Genomic DNA, 25,271 nt, shown 5'->3' on the forward strand with positions numbered 1-25,271 from the left:
AGGTCAGGATCTCAAGGTTTGTGAGTTGGAGCCCCATGTCGGGATTCACCCTGGGGAGCCTGCTTGATATTATATATAGATGATGATATAGATATAGATAGATATAGATTAGATATATAGATAGATATAGATATAGATATAGATATAGATATAGATATAGATATAGATAGAGATAGAGATAGAGATAGAGATAGAGATAGAGATAGATATATAGATATAGATATAGATATAGATAGATATAGATATAGATATAGATATAGATATATCTCCCTCTCTTTCTGCCCCTCTCCTTCTCTCTCTCTCTCTCTTTCAAAATAAATAAACAAACTTTAAAGAAAAAAAACTCTGCAGTCACAGTATGGAGTTCTTAATAACTTCCTAAGTTTTGTAAGTGAAGTCTGGTGAGACAACCTGACATGTGCTAGGGAGCCTCAGCTGATGCATGGTCCTGCATTCCACTACCCCCTTGCCTTCCTGAGATGGGTTCTCAGCCACTTGCTCCCAAAATCACACTCAGTTGATGCGGAGAACAAAGGCAAAAGAAATGTAATAAAAAATTAAATTTCCTCCGCAGCCCATTGACAAGTACTTAAGACAGGGTGACCTTCCTCTAGGAACTCAGCTGCCTTGATATTAATGCTTTGTTAAGGGCAAAAGGCAACCTTAGTTTGACATTAGCCAGACCTCCAGGATCCTATAAGTCTTCTTAAACTTATAAAAATCCCTTTAGAAACTTCCTTTACCTCTACCACCCCAACCAAGATATATGTTAGTAATCATCCGCCAAGCATATGGCCCACTGATATACATCTGAAGGACCTCATGTCTAAGGTTTTACTAGACAGTAGTAAATGATCCTAACAGCAGCTAGCTCCTCAAAGTCCTGGAAACCTTGCTTCCAAATTCCTTAGAGACTTATGCTATCCCTAACCCCCTTCCAATGAAAGTATATAATCAGTCACTCCTCACAACCCTAGTGCAGTTCTTTCTGCCCACAGATCCTGTCCCTGTGTTTTAATAAAACCACATTTTTTGCACCAAATATGTCTCAAGAATTCTTTCTTGACTGTTCATTCCTGGACCCCGACATCACTGTGAACACTGCCATCTTGCACCCAGAGCAGGGACCTGGATGCGGGTGCTAGGGGAGTACATGTGCCCTACGCACCAAGTAGCAGGATGTGGCCCTGGGGTGCCTGTAAGGTCTCCACCCGCCCGGGAAGTATCCCCACACCTGAAGGAGTATGACATTAAATCGCAAATTAAAAACTTGACAGTTGAGAAAGACCACAGAAGAAAGACCCACTGCCTTTTGAACAAGGGGCCATGTATTTTCATTTTGCACCTAGCAAATTATGAAGTTGGCCCTGGCTGATCCTCCAGTCTCTCCAGGCAAAATGCTTCCAATATGTCTTTCTCATGGATGCCAAGAAGAAAGCCTCTTAAAGCATAAGAAAGGATCCCACAAACTCAGCCAGCCTACTCACCACCCACAAACTCTGTTGTTCAAGTATTTTTACTTGCAGGGTTATTTGGCCCAAAGCAGCTAGCTGTCAGTGCTCTTCTGGTGGATGACATCTGAAATGTGTGAGGCAAGCATTGTACTTTTATCATTTCCTAAGCATACTTTTTAATCCCTGTAATGGTTCTCCAGAGTAACGGATTGCCAGGCATGGAATAACAGGGGATGAGAAAGAAACCAGGGTCTTTTCAAAGGGAAAAGGCAAAAAATAAGAGTGTAGCTTCCAGGTATTATTAAATAAAAGAGTAATTTTTGTAATCATATGCCAGGAGAGGATGTAATGCAGTAATGACAATAATTTGTATTTGTCGTGAAGTATACACTACTTAGTTATAAAAATGGGAGCGACATATAGTCCTAAACTGTAATAAAAGGAGGACTTGGACCAAGCACGGACTCCAAGGAAAGGACCTGGAAATGTGCCCCTGGCTTGCTGAACGGGGCCTCGGTCTGTAGGCAGGCATATTCTCCACAGTGAAGGTGCCATAGAGACAAATGAGTTACCGGCTTCTTGCTCTGTGTGTCTTGGAGAAAGATGTTATGTCATTTCAAAGACCAGCCAGCAGAATTAGCGCTAGTGATGCTACATGGAGAAGTGATTTGTTCATTCTTCTCTCTGCCAAGAGGCAGGAGGAACTACGTTGGCCCTTATGGAATCATATCAGAGAATCTCGTCCCTCCTCTTTTTCCTTCTTGGGAGCTGCGGATGCAGAGGGATGCATCTGGCCAGCACAAAATAAATAAATCAGAAACTTGCAGAATCCCAAATCTGGAATGGAGCTTGGAGATCAGTTCCAGCCTCACTCTCTGCAACATTGCTTCTGCCAAGTGTAAGGATCCAACTTGGTTCCAGTAAAGAACCGGGTTAGGGTCTTTGAGCCACAGTGAGCAAGAAAAAGTTGGGATGTCATCACGTAAACCTCAAAGGCAAAGAGGGTTTCTTTCCAGAAGTTCATACTCACTCCCAGGGCCCACACAGACTGGGCAGCAGCTCCCTTCGGGGATGAATTCCAGCTCCTGCTGTGTGCACAACAGCGGTGGGCATGGCTGGGGCATGCATCGGACTTCCCCATGCGTACACGAGCACACACTGCACGGGGAGGAGACCCACTCTGTCCCATGCTGGGGGTTAGGGAAAAAAAGAATAAGAAGGTTATTGTCAGAATATAGCTTTCATCTGACCAGACAGAAGCAAACCTCTTACACAAATGAAGGACGGTGCTCAGGAGAGATGGAAGAAGGCTCTAGGCTTACAAGGTTAAGACCAGGATTTATAATGTTCCAAGCCAGAGACCAATTAAAAACCTGAATTTTCTTTTCTTTTTAGTATCCCTAAGATTTATATTTGAAAATTTCAGAAATACACAAAAAGAAAATAAAAGATACCCTAACCCCAATCATTTAAAAAATTCTATAAAGTCTAAAGTAAAATATACACACATACACATACATATATTTACTGAATTCTTTATAATGGTCCTATTATTTTCAATAGCTCTCACTCTGTTCCTCTTTCTCTCTCTTTCTTTCTCGTTTTTTGCCTTTATTTTTTAAAACCCTGATTAGTTCCCATATTCCTCTTTTCCTATCCTTCCTCCTCCCTGTCCCCCTCTGCCTCTCTCCTGCTCCAATAATCTTTAGGTCCTGGGGAAATACGACAGCCAGCAAGAGGCATCTGCTTCAGCCAGCTCTTCCACAAACTACAGAGCCAACTCTGAGCCCATCTACATATACAGAATGCTGCTAATCCACTTCAGGTTGGGATATGATGTTCCCAAAGCTAGCACTGTATCAGTGATCTCACAGATCCCTGTTTTGAGTTCTATGACTTACTGAGTACCAAAAATATTTAAATGAGCCACCCTCAGATATGATGCAGATTGGGGGTGATGAACACTGAATATAAAAAGCTACAAATATGTTGATTGCCTGGGGAAGTAGCTGTCAAAATATGGCAGAATGGAATAATGGTGGCCTTTTACAAGGTGTGTGTGGGGGGGGGGGGGGGGGAGATAAGTTTAATGAATGAAATTTTCCTCCGATAACATTTTCTTAAATATTTGGAGACTGATTTCCTTTGCCTCTATTAAATGCAACATATGATGATAACTGATCCAGCACAAATCATGTATAGATTTCTACTAAAAACATCACACATTCCAGGTGCTCAATCACCTAAATATAATCTGGGGATTACAACTGTGCGACTGAGAAGCATAGAAAATAAATGTCCCCTTGCTTCTCAAGCTAGCATCCAGAATAGTTATTCAGCATTCCCAAACACAAAAGAACTCTGTCTTACCTAAACAAGTCAGTACCCCTTTATTCTGCAAATTACAGCCAGGTTGCAAGCAAGCCACGTCTGACATTACTAATAACCTGTGCTATTATTATAATGATAGTAATAGGCACTCACAGTCATCCAATTATTTGGGAACCGAGTCCTCACCTTACTGTCATGAAGATTACTTTCTTCTAGATGGACTTACTGGAGCACAAGAGAACAATAATGCAAGTATGCACTGAGTCAGATGCATCAAGTGTTTCCTTGGAAGCTCCCAGCTCAGCCCTCCCTGCCTTAGGAACTGTGGGTGAGTGACTTAATCTTTCTAAATCTCAGCTTTCTGGTCTGAAAAACTGAAATGGTATGACAACATCCCTTCACTGGGTTACTATAAGGATTATATGAGGTAGTTTTTTAAAGAGCAGGCAAGGGAGAGGAAGGGTGGCAGGTAGAGGGTGCTCAGTCCTCTCCCCTCTTTCCACTGTGTTGAGTTCATAGCCTTCCTCCTCCTTTTCACACCCATGTGCCATCTGTGACCATAGAAATGGACATAAATATCAAGGCCAAGTCCTCTACCACCAATTTTTATTTCTGCTATAATTAAATATAAAATTTCAAATTTAGTACAGCATATAAATGGGCAAGCCCACAACTTGCTAATAAACTATTAACTAATAAAAGATAGGGGGCAAGTGACCTTTATACTTTGAAAAGCCTAAGCATAAAAGCAAAGAAAGAAACTGTAAGAGAAAAACTGATAGGTTCTAATGAGTAAAAATTTTATTTTTTTAAGTTTATTTATTTTTGAGAAAGAGAGAGTGTGTGTGTGCACAAGCAGTGGAGGGTCAGAGAGAGAGGGAGACACAGAACCCAAAGCAAGATCCAGGCTCTGAGCTGTCAGCACAGAGCCCGATGCAGGGCTCGAACCCACGAACCATGAGATCATGACGTGAGCCGAAGTCAGATGCTTAACCAACTGAGCCACCCAGTTGCCCCTCTAATGAATTAAAATTTTAAAATTCTGTCAAAAATACATTATAAACAAAGTCAAAAGGCAAACGACAAGCTGATAAAAATTGCAAATTATATTAATTAGAACTAAACTCTATTATATAAAGTCATTTCCAAGCAGTAAGAAAAAAATCAACAGAAAACAAGCTTATAGAATATTTAATGCTATAAATTGCAAAGAGATATTAATTAAAATAAAATTGGATAATACTTCTTAATATCAGATATGGGAAGAGTTTAAAATTCATAGTAGTGTTGGCAAAACAGCAGTGGAATGGCATTTTCTCCTTCACAGAGCCTTCCCTCACCACAGCACCTGGAATACTCAGCCAGGTGAGGCCTACCCAGGGTAATCACACCTGAAGAAAGGCTGCACGAGCCGTGATATTCCCACTGGATTTCTCATTAGACACAGACAACTCAAAATTGAATTTTAATGATCACAGATGTCACAGCTTCGATAATCAAAACCTTTAGATGCTTTGCCTGGGTGGCTCGGTCGGTTAAACATCCGACTTCGGCTCAGGACATGATCTCACACTCCGTGAGTTTGAACCCCGCATCAGGATCTGTGCTGACAGCTTCTAGAGCTCAGAGCCTGGAGCCTGCTTTGGATTCTGTCTCCCTCTCTCTCTGCCCCTCCCCTGCTCGCACTCTGTCTCTCTCTCTCAAAAATAAATAAACATTAAAACAAATTTAAAAAAATCTTTAGATGCTTTGACCTACTAATTTCACTTAAAAGAAGTTATCTGAAGAAAATGATCAACAATACACAAAATGTTTAAATATAAGGAATTCCATTTCATTGTTCTTTATGTACCAAAGTTGGAAATATGATCATGAAAATTAGAAGCTATACAAATCCCTAACAATAGGAAATCATGTTCTCCAAGGTGTGCCAGGGAACTATACACAACACGTTATATTTAAAAAGTAAGACATAAACTGTATACACAGTATAATTATAATTACGTAAGAACATATATCTCTATCTATCCATCTCCCCTGCTACCTCCTCTCCAAAAAACTGAGAGAACACCGACAGTGATTTTCATAGCTTGAGAATTACCAATGATGTTTTTTCTGCTTATACACTTTTTTATTTTCCAATTTTCACCATAAACATATTTTTACTTTTGTCGTCAGAAGGCAAATTACTGTTTAAAATATCGAATGAATCATTTATATGTCTTAAATAAACTAAAATGTGAAGGCTGCATATAAAACAGCTTGAAGTGAACTTCTTTATCTATTAAAAGTCAGAAGATTGCTTCTAAACATCTTGACATTTCACTTCATTAAAATAAGAGCTTGTTCTGTTGCTACTAAGAAACACTAACAGTTGTTTCTTAAACATTTGCAATCACACGAACTTTCACACAGAGACCACAAAAATTAATTACAATAACAACCTGTCAATCACCACATTTTTTCATCTGTAAAATGAGAGGGTTGTGTTAGCTAATCTCTTCAGTACCTTCAAGCTCTCTGATGATGTGCATCTATTATCTAACTCAAGAGACATAAAACGAGGCAGGGGATTCTCCCTTCACAATAAGCTTGAAAATTATGGGAATAACAGCAAACACTTGGTAGGGAATCTCCAATGCTTGGTGTCAAAGCCACAGAAGAAGATCCTTAGGGTGATCCAAAGGGCACAGTTTCTCTCTCTCCTCTCTCTGCCCCTCCCCTGCTTGTGTGCTCTCTCTCTCTCTCTCTCAAAATAAATAAACATTTTTTTAAAAAAGGGAGGGCGGGGAGGGGTGCCTGGGTGGCTCAGTCCGTTAAACGACCAACTCTTGGTTTCAGCTGAGGTCATGATCTTATGGCTCTTGAGTTGGAGCCCTGCGTCAGATTCTGGGCTGACAGTGTGGAACCTGCTTGGGATTCTCTCTCCCTCTCTCTCTGCCCCTCCCCTGCTTGTGCTCTCTCTTAAAATAAATAAGCATTTAAAAAAAATAACAAAGTGCACAGAGCGATGAAGACAAATTACTCCCACATCTCTCTTGGGAAAAAGTCACATAAGTCCACTCCATTTTCCTCTCCTACACCTATAGCTAAAACAGTGATGCCGCCCTCAGCAGAGGCAGATTAGAGATCAAGGGGCTTGGCACATGCTGATATATACATATGTGCATTATAATTATAATATAATACAATATAATTATAATATAATTATAATATAATACAATATAATTATAATATAATTATAATTATATGATTATATATATATGTGTGTATATATATATATATATATATATATATATATATATATATATAATTTCCTAGTGTTCTCTATACCCATTTACAAAAGCCTCACTTTTTATAAACACTGTGGCAGCAAAGAGAGCTTTGTAAAGTCAAGGAATAATAGATACACAAAGCAATGCCCCCAGATCTGGTTTTAGCTGTGTCATCTTAACCTCATTAATACCTTTTGAAAATATGAGATTTTGACACGGGACAAAAGTGCATTCTGCAGACAACATCTTAAATATATTCTTTTGCATAGCCAACTAATAAGTCGGCCTGGCTGTTGACATAAGTCCAAAGGAAAGATAAGGTCATAAAGTATTTGCCTGGCTTACTGACGGAACAATAAAATAATTTTTCTTTGTATAATTTGTTCCTGTTATGAAGTTATAGATCCAGAATACTAACTACTGGGAATGTTCAGTGCATATTATAATTACATCCTCTACTTTGAAGAGAACAAGGCTGCGGAATTCAATATTCATTTCTTCCTTCACACACATAAATTAGTACTGTTAGTGTCACAGACGGCAAGGCGAGCAGACCTCTCTCCTCTATTCAATCGAATGTGGGCACTAGGGCATCACCACTTTTCTTTTTCGGTGAATCTCCACACACTATCTTCTCAGACCTGACATTATCTAGTGATGGGATTCAATTAGTAAAAAAGGGAAAGAGAGAGGATTAATGGTCCTCTTCCCTCCCTTTCACAAGCTAATTTGTGGGGCAAAGAATAGGGAAAAGCATTCCAACGCTCTTTAGGAAAACATATTTCAGGCTTGTCTCCCTGAATGGTTGGCAAGGCTGGGCAGAGATCCAAACACTAATTTGAAGGGATAGCTTTCGGGAGGTCATGGATGAAATAGTCCCCCAAATGCTGGCTGTAATAAGCCCGTGTAAGACTCTCAAATAACCTGGAGTCAGCCAAATGGCTCATGTGTTTTCCTCACTCCAGGGAAGATGTCGGGACTTGTCCTGACTTGTTAGAAGGCTGGTTGTGTAATAAGCTGTTTACCCTGCAAACAAAGGTGGTCCTCTAGTGAGGCCAGGCTGTTTCATTAAAGGGTGGCCTCCTCATGCTGCCCTGGGCTGGACCCATCCTTGACTTTCCTTTGCTTCAACCCTGTTCTCTTGAGACAGTACCACTTCAACTAATTCCCCTCCTGCCACATTCACTCTATCCTACAGACTCTTTTTTTTTTTTTTTTTTAATTTTTTTTTTTAATGTTTATTTATTTTTGAGACAGAGAGAGACAGAGCATGAACGGGGGAGGGTCACAGAGAGAAGGAGACACAGAATCTGAAACAGGCTCCAGGCTCTGAGCTGTCAGCACAGAGCCTGACTCGGGGCTTGAACCCATGAACCGTGAGACCATGACCTGAGCCGAAGCCGGACGCTTAACCGACTGAGCCACCCAGGCGCCCCTATCCTACAGACTCTTGTAAAGCCCTCTCTTAGGAGAAAGCTTTCACCGTGGATCACCATTCTAAAGTTCTTAAAATACCGGGCTATTTTGTAGCTACAGGGAGCGCATCTCCATGACCTGCCCTATGGGATGCAAGCCAGAGGCTAAAGAGAATATTATTGCTGTTCCATGAGAAAGGAGTGCTCTGGACTGCTTCCTAAGCAAACAGAAAGGGTCAAAAACAAACAAACAAACAAAAAAAACCCAAAACCCTCAAAGATTCAGGAAAACACCTAGTGATACAAGCAACAAGGTGAGAGTTGGAGCAAACCCAGACAAGTATTTAACCCACAGAAGAAAACAAATAATATTAAAAAGGCTTTGGCAAGAATCTAGGGGAAGTGAAAAAAGTGAGAGGAAGGAAGGGCAGAAAAGCAAGAAACATGATCATTTTAACCTTATTAAGACTAAAATTAGGAAATTTTTTTTGTCTCCGCTTAAAAAAAGCATTATTCTATCTCTATTTGAAGAAGTAGACCACTAGAGATTTTTTTCCTTCAAAATAGAGTTCCTGAAATTCAGCTTTTTCTCACTTACATCAAGTACCAGAAATATAACATTTTCTGAGGAGTACGTTTTGAAAGTTGCATATGGGAAAACGACACATGGATATGTTCTTACCCAGTTTAGAGCTTTCCATGTGATGTAATACAGCAGAATGGGGTAGGGGGATGGAGGAAGAAGGAGGGCTTTCTGAACTCTTCCAGAGAAAGCTGGAGGACAAGAGGATTTCATTTCTTAACTAATCCATCAGCAGATAGGTGGTCCTAGAACCACCCAGCCACATAGGTCGTTGGTCAATGACCAGCATGCCACTGGGACAAGGAGATTGATAAGTTGGAGAAGGAATTTGTTCATTGTTTGAATCCTGCATTGATGTTTACTGAGCACCCACTCTGGGAAAAGTTTAGCGTTAAGTGCCTGGTTAGGTGGGAAGCAAGGAAGATCACTACAAAGATGCAGAAAATACTGTCAATGTTCTCAAGCATCTTAAACCAAGATAAGAAGATTGTGAATATGCAAAAATATAACACAAGAGAACAAGTGATAAATGTCATTAAACTACAAAGATTTATTGAATTCTGATTTTCCATGTCCCTAGTATCCTCACTCACTCGAGACGTCTGATTGTCCCCTGACCTTGTTTTGGATACTAGGTGCTCCTTCATTTGTGAGATTCAGCTTGGTGCTTTTGACCTTGAACCACACACCTATTCAAATCATTATGACCTGGCATTACTTCCACCACCATTATGCTCTGCAGCACTTTCCATTTCACAGGGGCCCCCTTCAGCAGCAAGGTTTACACCACTCCACATAATGCAGACTGAATTGAGCAGCAAAGGGTGATATGTGGTATGAAGATCCTGCTTGGGTGTCTTTCAGCAACACATTGTGCAGAACTGAAAGAGTGGCTTCCTCAGGTAATTAGGAGACAGTGGCTCAAGGGAGATGATCCTGTCCCACGGGGAAAGTACACTATGCTCACTGAGTTTTAGGTACACACTCTGAATAGCAGCCTAGAGTGGGTATATCAAATCCCACTAACCTGAATGGGCAGAGGCATTAACTTGGGGAGGGGTTTGTATCAGGTGGAAGATGAGGATTAAAAGCAAAGAGCCTCTTTCTACCACATTCAACATCACCTACTGCCTCAGGGTAACGTTTAGGTGTAAGTAAAGATGGACTGTATCCATTCCATTTTCATAAGTCCTATAAGAAACCTTGCAGTTGTACTTTTTAATCAGTACTTAATGTCTATAAATTAATCCTAAAGGATCTGGAATGAAAAGAACTTTAGGATTGATTTCTAGTATTGTGGTTCTAAATGGGGGTAGGTGAGCATTTTGTCCCTTAGGGGAAATTTGTCCATGCTTGCAGACACGTCTGGTTGTCAGGACTTAGGGGTGCTTCCAGCGTCTATATAGTGGGTAAAAATCAGGAATGCTGCTAAATATCCTACAAGGCATAGGCCGGCCCCACCACAAAGCCTAAAATGTCAATAGTGCTGAAGTGTAGAAACCTTACCGTAATTGAAAGAGCCTTGAATTAGGAGTAAGAAAACCCAGGTTCTAGGTCAGGTTATACCACTTATTAGTAACAAGACATTGGGCAAGAACCTTAAGCTCTTCACAATTCAACTTTTTCATCTACAATACAGGAGTAATAAGATCTGCCCTATTCACTCACTGAGGGTTGTTTGTAATTATCAAAGGGAAACAATATATGTGATACAGAGACAAGGTGGTAACTTCATTATTCAGCATCACAACTTCTTCAATCAACATTGTCGAACTACGCTTTATAGACACAAATTCAATCTACAAATATTTACGTAGGACCTATGAAATTAGTAGAACCATTTTAATTTTATTCAAGAAACCCAAATGTCTATGGAAAGTCAAATGGGCCTCAGGTCCTCCACAGCCCAGGCAAAGAAAAAAACCTCTCTTGTCAACACAAGTTCAGCATTCAGCTTTCCCTTGTCAATGATCTACAGGCATAGAATCAACCATAGGTCAGAAAACACTTACCGCATAGATTTTCTTTTCATGATGGCAAGATCCGGAAGTCCTCAACACACACTCAGGGCAGCACTGGTTGGCAGCTATTTGAAGCACTTCTCCCTGAGCATTTAAAAACAGCTCAGTGTAAAACAGCAGCAGGAAACACACTCACAGTGGCTCATGGGACCCCAAGTCATCTCAGATACACTAAATTTCATGAGTTTCCATGGGTGACAACAGACAGGATAAACCAAATAAACTGACAAAAAGGATTCTCTCTGTCAAGATGAGCTTTTCTCAAAGTTAAAACGAACCCTCCTGTGAAAGCAATTTCCTTGAAAATTGTCTACACCTCTTCACATGTAATGAAGTGGAGAATTTTATTCGCTAGAAATGTTCCATCTGAGTGTCACACAAGAAAAGAAGTTGGGGTGAGAGAAGAGCTGTATCTCCCTGAAAAGTTTGTTTCCCTCTGCTGAGAAGAGAAGACTTGGGATGAGGGTGGGGGTGGGGTGGCCACAGAACTGGCAGGTCTTCTAGCTACCTGTGGAGGCCTGCTGCAGCTGGTGGGGGGTGGGGAGGGGGATGAAGTTCTGATGTTCACTTTTACTGAACAGAGTAGCAAGGCACATGGGGCAGGGGACTGACAAAGCTGAGAGAGGAAACAGCATTGTTGTGAAGGTATCACATGTACTGCAGAGAGCCAGCTAGAGTTCCTGGACTCCAATAAAGATCTACATTGTTTTTCAGGGCTACTGTAATTCGAATAGTGTTTCCTATCGAGATGCGATACTATCAAAGGGACGGGCTACTACGTGATATCCCGGGATCTCCTGGGAAGTTGTCATGTTAACTAACCATCCATTTGCCACTGTGAAGACTCCATCTATCCAAGCGTTATTAAAACTGTGGAGCAAAGAGCATATGTTTGTCTTTGGGGCCCAGTGATCCTCTGACTCATCTTGCTTTTCCACTTAGAAATCTTAGCATTTCAACAAGTCTTAAAGAAGTGACAGACTGGGCAATGAGTGATTTTGACCAAAAATGGTAAGAGAGCCTGCATTAGCCAGGAAATCACAGCTTGTGACCAGAATAAAAGTCTACAAAGAATTCATCCAGTAGAATGAAAATATGTGTGTGTGTGTGTGTGTGTGTGTGTGTGTGTGTGTGTATGCATGCATGTGTGTGTATTAATGTTTCTTTGATATTTGAGGTTTCTTCCATTTAAAAAAATGTACCTACAAGAGAATTCTAATTTTATGTAACTACATCCACAAGAGTGGGTGAGAAATGGGACTAAGATTTTACCACTGTTAATCCACAAGACAGATAAATACAATTTTATCTAGCAACAGTGATCACCAAATGCCTCCTATTTGCTTGACAAGAGATAAAATATACAATATGGGGTTTTATAAAATTATTCATACTATGCAACATTAGTGACTTTTCAAAAAAGTGCTCTCTGAACCCAAAAGGAAACCACACTTGTCTGATTTTCACAGTAAACTGTAGAAAACATATTAGCTTAATTTGCATTAAGAATTTCACACAGATAGAAAATAAGGTAATCCAAGTGTTGTTTATATTCTAACATGGAAGCAGGGAGCAAGGAAGAAAGGCAGATAAAATCAAGGACCATTTTATGCACCCAAATTAGTTTTGTTTTCTATAAAAACTGATTTTTCAGATTGGCCCTCAAAACTCATTTCATAAATATAATATTATTTATTTGTGAACATCAGTGGGGGGCCCCAGCTTGAGTCTAACTATTGAACTTGTGGTAGAACATAAAAGAGGTGATTGGGTCTAAAGGAAGAGCAAAAGATTTTGCATGTGGGCGCTTAGAGAAGGAGAGACAGAGTTCTTGCTTCATGACCATGTAACCTTGCATAGCCCTGTGAGCTGTGAGCTGCATGGAACACATAAACCTAGGGTTTGCATTGAGGAACAGTGGGAAGTAACTGTATGCGTAAGAGACATCAGTGAAAATTGCTAGGGTTTCTGGGCAAGATTACTTGCATAGGATCTACAAAAATCAACCAACAATAATTATGATGATCATTTGGTAAAGATAGCTAACACTTAACTGAGTACTTAGAATAGCCAGGTACTCTTGTAAGCATATACATGTATGTGCATATACATATACATATATGTGTGTATGTATGTGTACATATGTATTATGTTTGTATATACACAATATATAATTCTCACAACTTAATTAGGTAAATAGTATTATTAGCTGCATTGAGGTTTGCAGCCAAAACCCCACATGTAATATGGTGTTCCCTTGCATGGTATTGCCCTCCTCTATACATATATATTCTCCAGAAATCCTGAGGAGAGGATTGGTCCCCACAGGACTGGGTTAAATAATTAAGGTTCTAAATACCTCTGTTCTCTTTTTCTCAATATTTTTCTGTCTCTGTCTTTCTCCTTATTCCTAGGTAGCTAGCTCCCCAGCTAGCTATTCTAGATAGATATAGGAACTGGATATAGAATCTGTTACGTATGGATAGGATGGATGGATAGATAGATAGATAGATAAATTGACAGAAAAAGAAGAAACATGTATCAGAATTTCCATTGACAATAAATTATTTCCAGTCAATCCACGAGTAAAACAAATTGTAAAAGGACTTTTAAACATTTTTAAAAGATGAGAGTAACAAAAGTTATTTATTAATAATAATAACTTAGGGTACAATGGTGATTCATTAACCTGTGCCGTGAACTAATGTAAGTATACCACAGCAGATTTGAATAACAACACATATTGCTGAGAAACACAAAGGAAAACTTAAAAACAACATGGTAGAGTAGAAATTATATTCGGTCATGAGTCAGGGCCTAAGGTATTGTCATGGCTGGACCACTTGCTAGCTCTATGTCTTTGAGCAAGTGACTAAACCCCTACAGGTTTGTTTCTTTGTCTATAAAATGAGAAAGTCTGACTAAATGAATTCCAAAGGACTCTTGTAGTTCTATCACTCCATAATCTATTTCATTACTTAAAATAAAGAACCCAAGTGCTCTATGATATACTCACATGATCCTGGAGTAGGAAATTTCTTATGGTTGGATCATTTGGTCCAACCCTCTCATTTTACACAGAAGGAAACTCCTTAGAGTTTCGCAGTCTTCAATTATGTCATTCTTTTTATTACTATCATTCACCAATTTTCTGATCACTCTTTCATACTCACTCACTAAAGACTTGGCTCCGAGGTCGCAGTTTCTTTTCTACACTATGTCTAGATATAATTCTCGACAACTTCAATGTCCATGAAACTGGCATTCTATCCTTGTACATTCTTAACCACTTCAATTCAAACAATCCTCCTCTCCGCTTCACTTGAGTCCCCCCCATGGTCATGGTTGACCTTGGGACCTATCTACACTCCAAATTATTCTATAACAGAAACCTTCAACTCTCTGATTCTGAACCTTCTGGACTTTATCTCTCTCTCACCCTCACTCCCACCATCTCACGTCTTTCAGCAGAACGACACTTTTTTCCCTCGAAGTCATTCAGCTCCCAAATGGCCTCATTTTCCTATTCATGTTAGCCTCAATGCCCAATCCTTACTGTATATTTTTTCTTTCTCTCCATTGATATGGAAAAGCCTAACCCAGGATCTATTCCACAATTTGTCATTTCTTCCGTTATACCTGGCTAGTAAACATTGATGAGAAAATTATCCCATTATGCAGCTTGGTACCCGCACAGGTTCCTGGTGTCGTGCTCCATGGGCCCTTAATATCACGCACACATACTTTACCTCAACCTTGGTCAGTCCCTTTCTCTCCTTAGTGACAGCTCCTAACATCCACTCTCTTTCTGCTCCCAACCGAATCTCAAAATCTTCACAAAGTCAGATTAGATATGAACTACTTCAGTTTCCTGTCCCTTTTTTTACTTACAAATCTAACTATATCTGTATCTGTCCATGTCTCTTTCTTTCCAGTTTTAGAGAATGAGGTTGGCCTCCCTACCCCAACCTCTGGATCCCACACACTCTGCTTCCTAAAAACCACTCCTTCTAATTCATTCATTCTGTCTGTCCTCCCTACCCCATCTCTCATATCATCAGCTTCTCTCTCTCTTCTAGGTCACCACCCTTTTTCCTCCTAGCATGATCATGTCTGTATCACGCTAATATCAAAAATGAAAACAAAAACAAAACCCTCTCCCTTCTCTTGTTTGGTCATTCTGCAAGTATTGACGAAGCGTCGTACACTGTGCTGTTCGATGGGCTGCAATCATGAAGAAGACATGGTTTTTGCTCTCAAGAAGCTAAGAGTCTGGAGGAGGAAGCAAACAAGTAAATAGGCATTTGCAGTCTACTTAAGAGCTATAAGAAAAGCAGCAACACAGGAAGGCTCAATGGTTAGGGATGAGAGGTTCAAAGAAGCTTCACAAATGACTGGTGTCTGCCTAATGCCCCATTTCTCTCCTTCTAGTCTCAGCAAAGCTCCCTGCAAGAGCAGCCTTTACTTGGCTTCCTTTCCCTACTTTCTATTCACTCAAACTTCTGTGATATAGCTTCCTCTCCCACCACTCTACTGACACCATCTTCCAGGTGGCCTGTGATTAACACTGTTGATACAAACTCCTTCTGGAAACTCTCTACTCTCCTGGCTATCATCATACTGCTCCCTTCTCTGGCCACTTCTTACCTCTTACCTCTTTGACCACGTCTCTTTAATCTTCCTAAGATCCCTCTTTTATGTTTACCTCCTTGTAAATGACTGTGCTCCCCAAATTGCATCCTTGATCTTATACTCTTTCTTCACAAAATCTCTTTATATGAGCTCATTAAATCTAAAGGTTTACACTACTGACTATATGCTAATAATACCCACACAATATTTCCAACCTTGCCTTCTCCTCTAAGCTTTAGACTCATATATGGGCTCCCTTTTTGACATGCCCACCTGGCTTCTCCATGGACATTTCAAACTCAACGTTCCCTAAAGTGAAATCATCATTTCCTCCCAGACAGAATGCTTGTCCTCATTATCACATATTTTCAATATCAGTCAGTGGCTCAGCTAACAAATCATCAAACCATAAATATGGGAGTCATATCTCCTTTTCCTTTCCCTCACTCTTCTAACTTCATTTAGTTCTGCCTAGTTATCCCCTAAATGTTCTTGAACCTGCCCTTTCCTCTTGAGCCCTACACTACTGGCGCCCTGATTCAGGTGCTCATCCCTTCATCTAGATCATTCTCATGGCCTCTGAATTGATCTCCTCGTTTCTATGCATTATCTTAGAAAAACCAAAGAGATCTTTCTTAAAAGCTGGAAATTATACCCGCATGTCTGAAATCTTCATTAGTAATCTATTATCTTAAAAATAGAACCCCAAGCTCCATAGTACAGCATAGTACAAGGCTTTCCATAACCTCGAACTTACCAACTCTCTAGCCTGATCTCTCATTCATTCATCCAATCGGTCAAAAAATATTTATTGAGTGCCTACCATGTGTCAGGTGCTATTGTAGGTGCTGAGGATATACAGTGAATAAAAGAGACAGTAAACAAGAAGTATCAGTAAAATATATAGTATGTCAGATATTTGTGCCAAGAAGAAAAATAAAGCATGGAGGAGGAATAGGAAATGTGTGGTGGGGTAGAGATTTGCAATTTTTTTCAAGTTTTATTTATTTATTAATTTAAGAGAGAGGGAGTGGGGAAGGGAAAGAAGGACAGAAAATTCCAAGCAGGCTCCATGCTGTCAGCACAGAGCCCAGCATGGGGCCAAACTCACAAACCAAGAGATTATGACATGAGCCAAAATCAAGATTTGGATGCTTAACCAACTGAGCCACTCAGGTGCCCCGAGATTTGCAATTTTAAATAGAATGACATTAGTGCAAGACTTAAAGGAGGTAAAGGAGGTAAAGAATCAAGTGATTGACATATATATATATCTCCAGAGAATGAACAATTTCATCAGGAAAAGCAGTACAAAGGCCCAAATGTCGAAAGTGTGCCTGACATATCCAGGAACACCAAGCAGGCTTGGTGCCTGAAGCAGGGTAAGCAAGGAAGAAAACAGTAGATTAATTAAAGCGGTACAGTAGTACTTTACAGGACACTGTGAGCAGTTACTCTAAGTGAGAAAAGAAGCCATTGGAAGCCATTGGAGGAGTTTAAGGAGAGAACCAACATGATATAGCTTAATTTTTAATAGGATAACGCTGGTTGCTAAATCAAGATTACAGTGAAGAAGCAGATCCAGAAACAGTGAAACAAGAGGCTAGAGTGAGAATACAGACAAAAAAAATGATAATAGGTAGAACCAGAGCTAAGAGCAGGGAAATTACATTTGGGATCTACGGTTTTATGAAGAAAGCTGGGGAGTTGCTAATGCACTGGATGTGAGATGTAGGAGGTGGTGGGGAGGTCAAGGATGATGCTAAGTGTTCTGGCCTGAGCAACTGGGAGAAAGGAGTTGACATTTACTGAGATGAGAAAAATTAGAAAAGCAAATTGGGAAGGGACAACATCATGTTTGGTATAGAACAGAAGTCAGAAACTTATTTTCTGTAAAGGGCCAGATAATAAATATTTTAGCCTTTGAGGGCCACATTTGGTCTATGTCACAACTACACAACTTTGTCCTTGTGCTATAAAAGCAGCCACAGATAACACATAAACAAATGAGTATGCCTGTGTTTCAACAAAATTTTGTTTATGGACATTAAAATTTAAGTCCATATAATTTTTATACCATGAAATATTGTTGTTTATCTTTTTCCAACCTTTTAAAAATGTAAAAAGTGTTCTTTTGTTGTAGGTCATACAAAAACAAATGGCAGGCCAGATTTCATCTGCTGAGCCCTGGTACAGAACACATTTAATTTTCAGCAATATGATCAATATCTTCCAACATTTCATTCCAGGCTTCTTACAGGATACCACAGCTGTTCACGTGCAGCAGAAGAGGGTGTATCTTCATGGCCTTTATATGACCAGCTCAGATTCTGACATAACATGCTAAGCAGCAAAGTAGAGATCTTTTAGGAGTATTGGCTCCATAAAATAGAAAGCCCCATATTTACAACAAAAGATTATTAAATTTACCAACACTGGATGTACACCCAGCTTCTCAGAAATAAACCCATGAAGAAATTGAGGGCTACACTGAAAGGTAGAAAGAACCTTCCCTCCAACGTTAGAAACAAACAGAAACATATTAGCGCTAGATGGCATAAAGTCTCAAGATTCATTATTATGGGGGGGGGGGGAGAGAAAGAGAAAAATAAACTGTACCTGTGAAATTGACAGAATGCTTTTTAAAGAAAAAAATTTAGTCTTCTCCACAAAGTTTCAAATGTTCAAATTTGAAGCTTAAGCTTTTTTTTAATAGATTCACTTTAAAAAGAAAAGAGTCAGCACCTGGAAAAAATATTCTAACAGGATAGATGTGTCAGAAAAAAACTGAAAATTTTTAACAAAGGGGAAATACTTGGTCAACCAGGAGATTTGGTCTCATATACTTGGTCAACCAGGAGATTTCTCAAGTCATATACTTGGTCAACCAGGAGATTTCTCAAGTCAAAGGTCTTAGTGAGCTCAATGGCAGCACAATAATGTCAGTGGGAGAACAAATAGTATTTTTGGAAAATCATCTTCAAGAAGTCAATGATGACTTTCAGTCCATTCAATGGCTTGTAAATGTTGTGGTGATTATCAACAGCTTTGGCACTGGTCAGCCCCAGGGAACTCTCTGGGCAGCAGATGATTAACTGCATAATCATGGTTAGGTTGCTTAAAATCTCCAGGCTTCATATCCTCATCTGTAAAGTGGGGATAAAGATATTTGCCCCACATGATATTAAATGGGATAACGTTTGTAAACCTTTCACTGAGTGCCTGGTCCAGAGTAAATTCTCAATAAACAGAAATTAAGATATTCTTAGATGTGATGTTAAAATTCTCTTCTGAATTTCGTAAGGCTTCCAGTTAGAGATTGGGATAGATGTCAGAAACAAACAACTGAAAAGATGCAGAAACCCTAATCTTCTCTGACTTTACCTGTTCATTGAGGATACAATTAGGATGACATACCTTTTCAAAGGCACACTGAGGGTTTCTGCAAACAGCAGGTTTGCAGATAACGATGTTGCCATGGCAACGGCAGTTCTGGCATGAATCAGGCTTCCAAGTTGTGGCATCCTGCAAGGAAGCATAAGCTTTCAGTTAAAAACTGATCAGTCAAGGTATGAGCACAGCGAAGCAGCACCATCAACAGCCTCACAGCCTAAACAATTAAAAAGCAACAGAAAGTCACAGGCACACACAGTGCTTGCTGGGCACTGATTAAACCCTGAGAGGCAATAAAAGCAGTATAATCCATTTCACCACAGTCAGCCCACGTAGCCAAAAACAAGGGCATGCGGCAGAGAGCTGTCGATACCCAGAGTGAAAAACATCGATTGGCCTGAAACCTCAGGAGGACACGCTGCTCCCTGACTTGAAGTTTCTCTTTGTTGTTAACTAACAGAAACCATCGGAGCATGTTTAAAGGAAAATGACACTTGGACTGGGAGTAACCAGCATCCTAAAAGCAGGATTTGCCAGTAGATAACATCAGCACCTTAGACTTCACTTTCTGTCTCTTGCATACTGCATATTCTAATGCTCACAGCACAAGGACTTGGGTAAGTAGTTCAATATTTTTGAAGCAGATCAACCAACATATTGAGTAACTATCGTATGCCCAGATGTACACTAAACATACTGGGGTACAAAAGAAGCATGCATATGAGCACAATCCATAAGATTCTCACAAATTATTATGGATTATGAACATGAGGGCCTTTGACTTGAACCGGGATGAGCTGGGACTTCCCCACAAAAAAGCGGAGACCAAGTGGGATAGTTAATGTTACATGTCAACTTGGTTAGGCTGTAGTGTCTTGTTCTTTGGTCAGACACCGCCTACATGTTGCTAAGATATTCTGTAGATGTAATTAACATTTACACTCAGTTGATTAAGTAAAGGAGATTACCTTCAATAACATGATAAGCCTCATCCAATCAGTTGAAGGTCTTTAGAGCAAAAATTGACGTTTCTTGGAGAGGAAGGAATTCAACCTCAACAGTAAAACATGGAATTCTGCCCGAGTTTCCAGGCTACCAGTCTGCCCTACAAATTTCAAAATTTCAGACTCGTGACTGCAACTTCAAATCTTGCCTTAATTTCCAGCCTTCTGGCCTGCCCTACAGATTTTGGACTTGTCAGTCCTCACAACTGCATGAGCCAATTCCATGGAAAAAAAAAAACCAAACCCATATATATATATATATATATATTTAAAGATACACATATGTCTCCTTTTGGCTCTGTTTCTCTGGAAGACCATGTCTGCCATACCAGTGCTAGCACAGATTTACATGGAGGTGCACAACATTTCCAAGCACAAATGAGGTCATTCTTTCACACCGAGAAATGGTCTTAGAAAATGTGCTTCAAACCCAAAGTCATTTAAGAAACACAAAATATATCCGAGGTAAGGTAACATTCCCAGTGGCTAATTCACAAAAACTCTGAGCCAAAGCAAATGAGTACTAGAACCTGATTTGGAATACCTCTGAATTTCTTTCTTTGTTTTTTTCTTTTATTGTTATAGCACATGCCTCTGAAATTGACAATACTGTGCCAACTACAGTCTCCTCTTAAGCGAAAGAGCAATGACAAGTAGGCAAGGAAAAACAGGTTTCATTCCCTGTAATGTAAACGATGTAATATATGTCCCTTGCTGATTTCGAGAATGCAATATCAGTTTCAAGGTATAGGATAAAAACGACAACTTCACAAAGCCAATGGCCACCATTTATTGACTATTATCTTATGCTGACTTATGCATGACTTTGGGAGCAAGAAACACTGATAGAGGAGGCATTTGTAGTACTGGAGGTGGGTGGCCTAGTTTGCTTTCCTGACCTCTGCCATCATTCTAGAGGGCTGGGCCCAGCAGAGAGGGAAGTAAGTGCACACTTCTCTGAAAAGCACTGACATGTGTGACAACTCTGTAGTGCTGGCACTATTATTAGGACTATTCCCACTTTACGAATGAGGAAACAAGACATGAGAGATTGAGTAATTTGCTCAAATCCACAAAACTCTAAGAGATCTAAATACTCAGGGTCAGGAGCCAAGCTGCCTGGATTTGAACCCTGGTGTCACCATTCACAACAGTGAGTCTGTCATGGGGGCGCCTGGGTGGCTCAGTTGGTTCACCCGCTGACTCTTGATTTTGGCTCAGGTCAAGATCTCAAAGTTTGTGAATTTGAGCCCCATATCAGGTTCTGTGCTGATGGCATGGAGCTTGCTTGGGGTTCTCTCTCTCTCTCTCTCTCTCTCTCTTTCAATCTCTCTCTCTCAAAATAAATAAATAAACATTAAAAAACCAAAAAGAACAGTGAGTCTGTTATCAAGTTAAGGTGTCTGTGCCTAGAATTTCTTATCTGTAAAGTAGTAATGATAAAGTACTTAACTCATAGGGTTGTTGAAAGGATCAAATGGGATGATGTATTTAAAGAGATCCGAACAGTGCCTAGAATTTACTGAGGGCCTATTAAATGTAATATATTTTTAATCCAAAAGCTTTCTAAGATGTCATGATCATTTAGCAAACATCTCCTAAACATTTTCTTTTCTCAGAGTGAAAACAGTCCCATAAGTACCTGACTTCCCCATCTTCCCACATCAGGCCACACAGGTAAAGCAGACTGAAATTATTATTTAATTAGGACCCTAGGACTGAAAGGATTCAGGACATTGCAGGAGAAGGGAAGAATGAATCCACACATTGATTTTCAAGACTACTTAGGAAATTGGAAAAGTCCCTGTGTCGCTGAGCTGACATAACCAAGAATCCATGTCTTCCTTTCATGCAGATATGGGATGGCATTACCACCTCCATGGACTCCCTTCAGCTCAGTACGGCTCTAAGGCACAGTCACCTTCACTCTCTCTAGGCCTGGCATTCTTACGCCAGGGGTCAACTTCTTCTCTGCATGTCAATTGTTGTCTCAGAGGCCCCAGACTCCGAAACAGTCCATTATACTTGTTAGCAGCTCTCAGTCACTGCACTTGGCTTACTGAACTTTAAATAGGATCCTCTAAAAACATGGAATATTTTACTTTCACTCATAGAAGCATAATTTTTTTCCTTATGTTAATTCAAAGTTAAATTTATCTGGGCCCAAGAGGCCTTCCTGAATGTGTTTATGAATCTGTCTTCCTATCAGACTATCACTCTTTAAAGAAGGAGATCTCATTTTTTTCCTCTATATATCCCCTTCACCAAGCATGGTTCCCGAGTGCTGGATGAATTAGTTAATGAACAATCCTGAGTACTTGCTAACCCTCAAGAAAGCATCTCTCCCTGAAAATTGAGATATCCCAGTTAGAATGCAAGATCTTGACAAAACAATGTTTAAGTGACAGCACTACAAAATCCCCATAATGTTGATGGCTATTACTTCACTGGAATCAAACCATGTTTGAAAAAATTTTTCTTCATCTGGCCATCGGACTTATCAAAAACTTCCTTATATTGATGTCCTAATAGAGTAAGTAATTTATGGCTAATTTAAAATAAAATGAGCACTTTAACCAATGCCTGGATAGATAGCCATATATTTTTCAGGTCTAAAACTTTACGAATCAATTCTACGGTTCCATAAAATTGCTTTATGAAGGTAGGGATAGGAGAGTTCCTCAATAGCTAAAACTTTGGATAAAGCTATAAAGTCCAAAGAAATAACATTGTAAAGTAAGTTTTACAGATTTTCCATGTTACTGTTGCAATTCTGTTGCTTTATAATCCTTTCTTGCAATCTAACACACTCTGCAAAAGAAGTCTTAAAATAGTTTTTCCCTAGAATATAGATTAAGGTATTAGATTATGACAAACCTAAAAAGCTATCAAAATATAATCTGCTAATCAGTTTATAATATTTTAATAATATATGAATCAAATTCTCTTATAGATAATACGGTGTCTCCATCTACAAATATCTTAAAGTGATAGCCAGGTAATTCAAGAAAAATAAATTATTTCACTTGGTTAAGTATTTATTGAACATTTGATTCATGCTAAAAATATACAGTGAATATATCCCTCATCAGTACTAAAATTTCTGGGGGGAAATTTACAGTATTCTGTAAGAGCAGTTATATCAACTGTCAACATAAATTTTCTTCAATTTGAATAGTATAATAACCCTATTTTAATTATTAATTCATCTCATTTTAAATTCCCTTGGTTTCTTAGACCAAAAATGAGAAAAAAGAAATAAAGCTCACCCAAAGCTGTGCTTTCAAGTTACAAAATAATATGTAGAATATAATGCCATTTTTATAATAAAAATATACTTATGTGCATGGAAACAAAATATGGAATTATATAAGGTAGTAAGTGAAGGATGGTCATTCTCCAGTATGGACTGTAGGTGACTTTTTGGGTTTTTTCCCCTTTATCCTATCTACAGTTTCTATTTTTTTCAGTAACAAAAATACATAATTTATGTGATTTTTTTTAGCATATTAAAATTTTCTAGAAAAGCTTGACCAGTATAATAGGCATGTATATTTCCCATTTATTCAATAAAATATTTCTTTAAATAAAATAGTTTCACAAAAACCTCAGCTTCTCAAAGCCATCTTTAGGTGACTCAATACTGGGATACAGAGCTGATGAGAAACTCTCAGGTGGGGAAACATGGACCAGGACCCCTGGCTTCTCTGGGTGGTAGGATAGCTATAGGCGGCTTGGGCATCAGGTCCCTATACACTCATATTCTGGAAGATGATCCAACACTCTCGCTTTTATGAGTTTCTTTTCCTATTTTGATAAATCTTCTTGGCATCAAGAATTACTGATTCTTCTGTCCTTATGTTTAGCCCTTGGGAGACCCAAAGCTTCCTTGAGTCAAATGGGAAGACCTAGCTGGAGATTGCATGGTGAGGGTACAAGTTTGGGACTGACAAATGAAAGCTGTTGGAATCACATTGGAGGAAGTGGGTGCTAACAGTCTCTCCAAGCACCTTCTGGGGAACAAGGTAGCTTGTAACTTGGAGCAAACCAGGCTCCAAAGTGGGGATCTCGAATGAAGATGGTTCAGGATAGGATTGTCATAACTTGATGGCACCAGATCATGCTTTTCTCCTCCTTAAAAAGTTCAAGTGGTAACTTATTTCTCTCCCTGATTTCATTTTCTACCCTCTCTCTGAAACCTTTTTTACCTGGCTCTAGGTATACTGGTTTTCTTTGCTATTCCTGAAACTACCAAGTATGTTCCCAGCTCAGGGCCTTAGAATGTGCCACTCTCTCTGTTTGGGGTGCTCTTTCCCCCCAAACATCACCATGACTTATTCTTTCATTTCATTCAAGTGGCTGCTCAAATACCACCTCCTCAGATAGTATTTTGCACCTATCTATTCCTTTACTTGGTTTTCTTCCTCGTAGTCACCACTTAACATCATATTATACAGTTGTTTACTAATGGTCTTTCCTTTTCCCACTAGAACATAACCCTAAAAGATCAGGAATTTTGTTTGTTTTGTTCACTTCTGTGTCCCTAATGTCTAGAACAGTATCTGCACATAGTAGATGAAACTTACATGATCTTTTAAAATCACCTTTAAAATATAAGGTAGAAGAACAACAACAACAAATACGTTGTATTCCTTTTTCTGCCAACCATAGGTAAATAGGATCTGGGCATTGAACTGGCATGTGGGAGGTAGAGTTAAATCAAACTACCTATCACATATTTAACAGGGAGCCATTTATCTAAACTTCTTGAGTTATTCCCAAACCTTCTTGCACTCAGTAAGATTTTTAAAAATTAATTGTGTTTCCTACTTGTCCTTCAACTCAAGAGAAGGCCACAATATTCAACTGGGTCTCATATCTTCATTTCTGGAGGTTTATTTTCTGACAAGTCTAGTTTTCAGAAAAGATAATCCATAAAAAAAGTTTCGTTGACCCAGCTCCAGTTCAGGCACGGAAATAATGTTCTTGTTTGTCAAGGAACCATAAAGAAACGAATCAATAACTTTCATAAGGTTATTTTAGAGTTCAATTCTTCTCCCCAAGTGCCCTTCCTCAGACAGCTTAGATAAACAATACCTTTTTCAGTCAGTCTCATTTTAAAGTTCATGTAAAGCTCCTTATCCAGCCTCAAATAAAAAGGAG

The 25,271-nt window shown here is 39.4% G+C and overlaps 1 protein-coding gene across 3 annotated transcripts in view; it reads right to left on the bottom strand.

Moving 5' to 3' along the window:
• FRAS1 (Fraser extracellular matrix complex subunit 1) overlaps positions 1 to 25,271 on the bottom strand; it is a 429,297-nt gene that overhangs the window by 251,034 nt on the left and 152,992 nt on the right. For all 3 annotated transcript variants that reach the window (XM_042936116.1, XM_042936114.1, XM_042936117.1), the window contains exons 3-5: positions 19,129 to 19,236; positions 11,071 to 11,163; positions 2,485 to 2,644 (exon numbers count right to left, since the gene is read on the bottom strand). In XM_042936116.1, coding sequence (XP_042792050.1) covers positions 2,485 to 2,644; positions 11,071 to 11,163; positions 19,129 to 19,236 — 361 coding nt within the window. The remainder of the gene's footprint in view (positions 1 to 2,484; positions 2,645 to 11,070; positions 11,164 to 19,128; positions 19,237 to 25,271) is intronic.

The sequence above is a fragment of the Panthera leo genome, chromosome B1, assembly GCF_018350215.1.
Source record: "Panthera leo isolate Ple1 chromosome B1, P.leo_Ple1_pat1.1, whole genome shotgun sequence".
In the NCBI taxonomy this organism is placed as follows: domain Eukaryota; kingdom Metazoa; phylum Chordata; class Mammalia; order Carnivora; family Felidae; genus Panthera; species Panthera leo.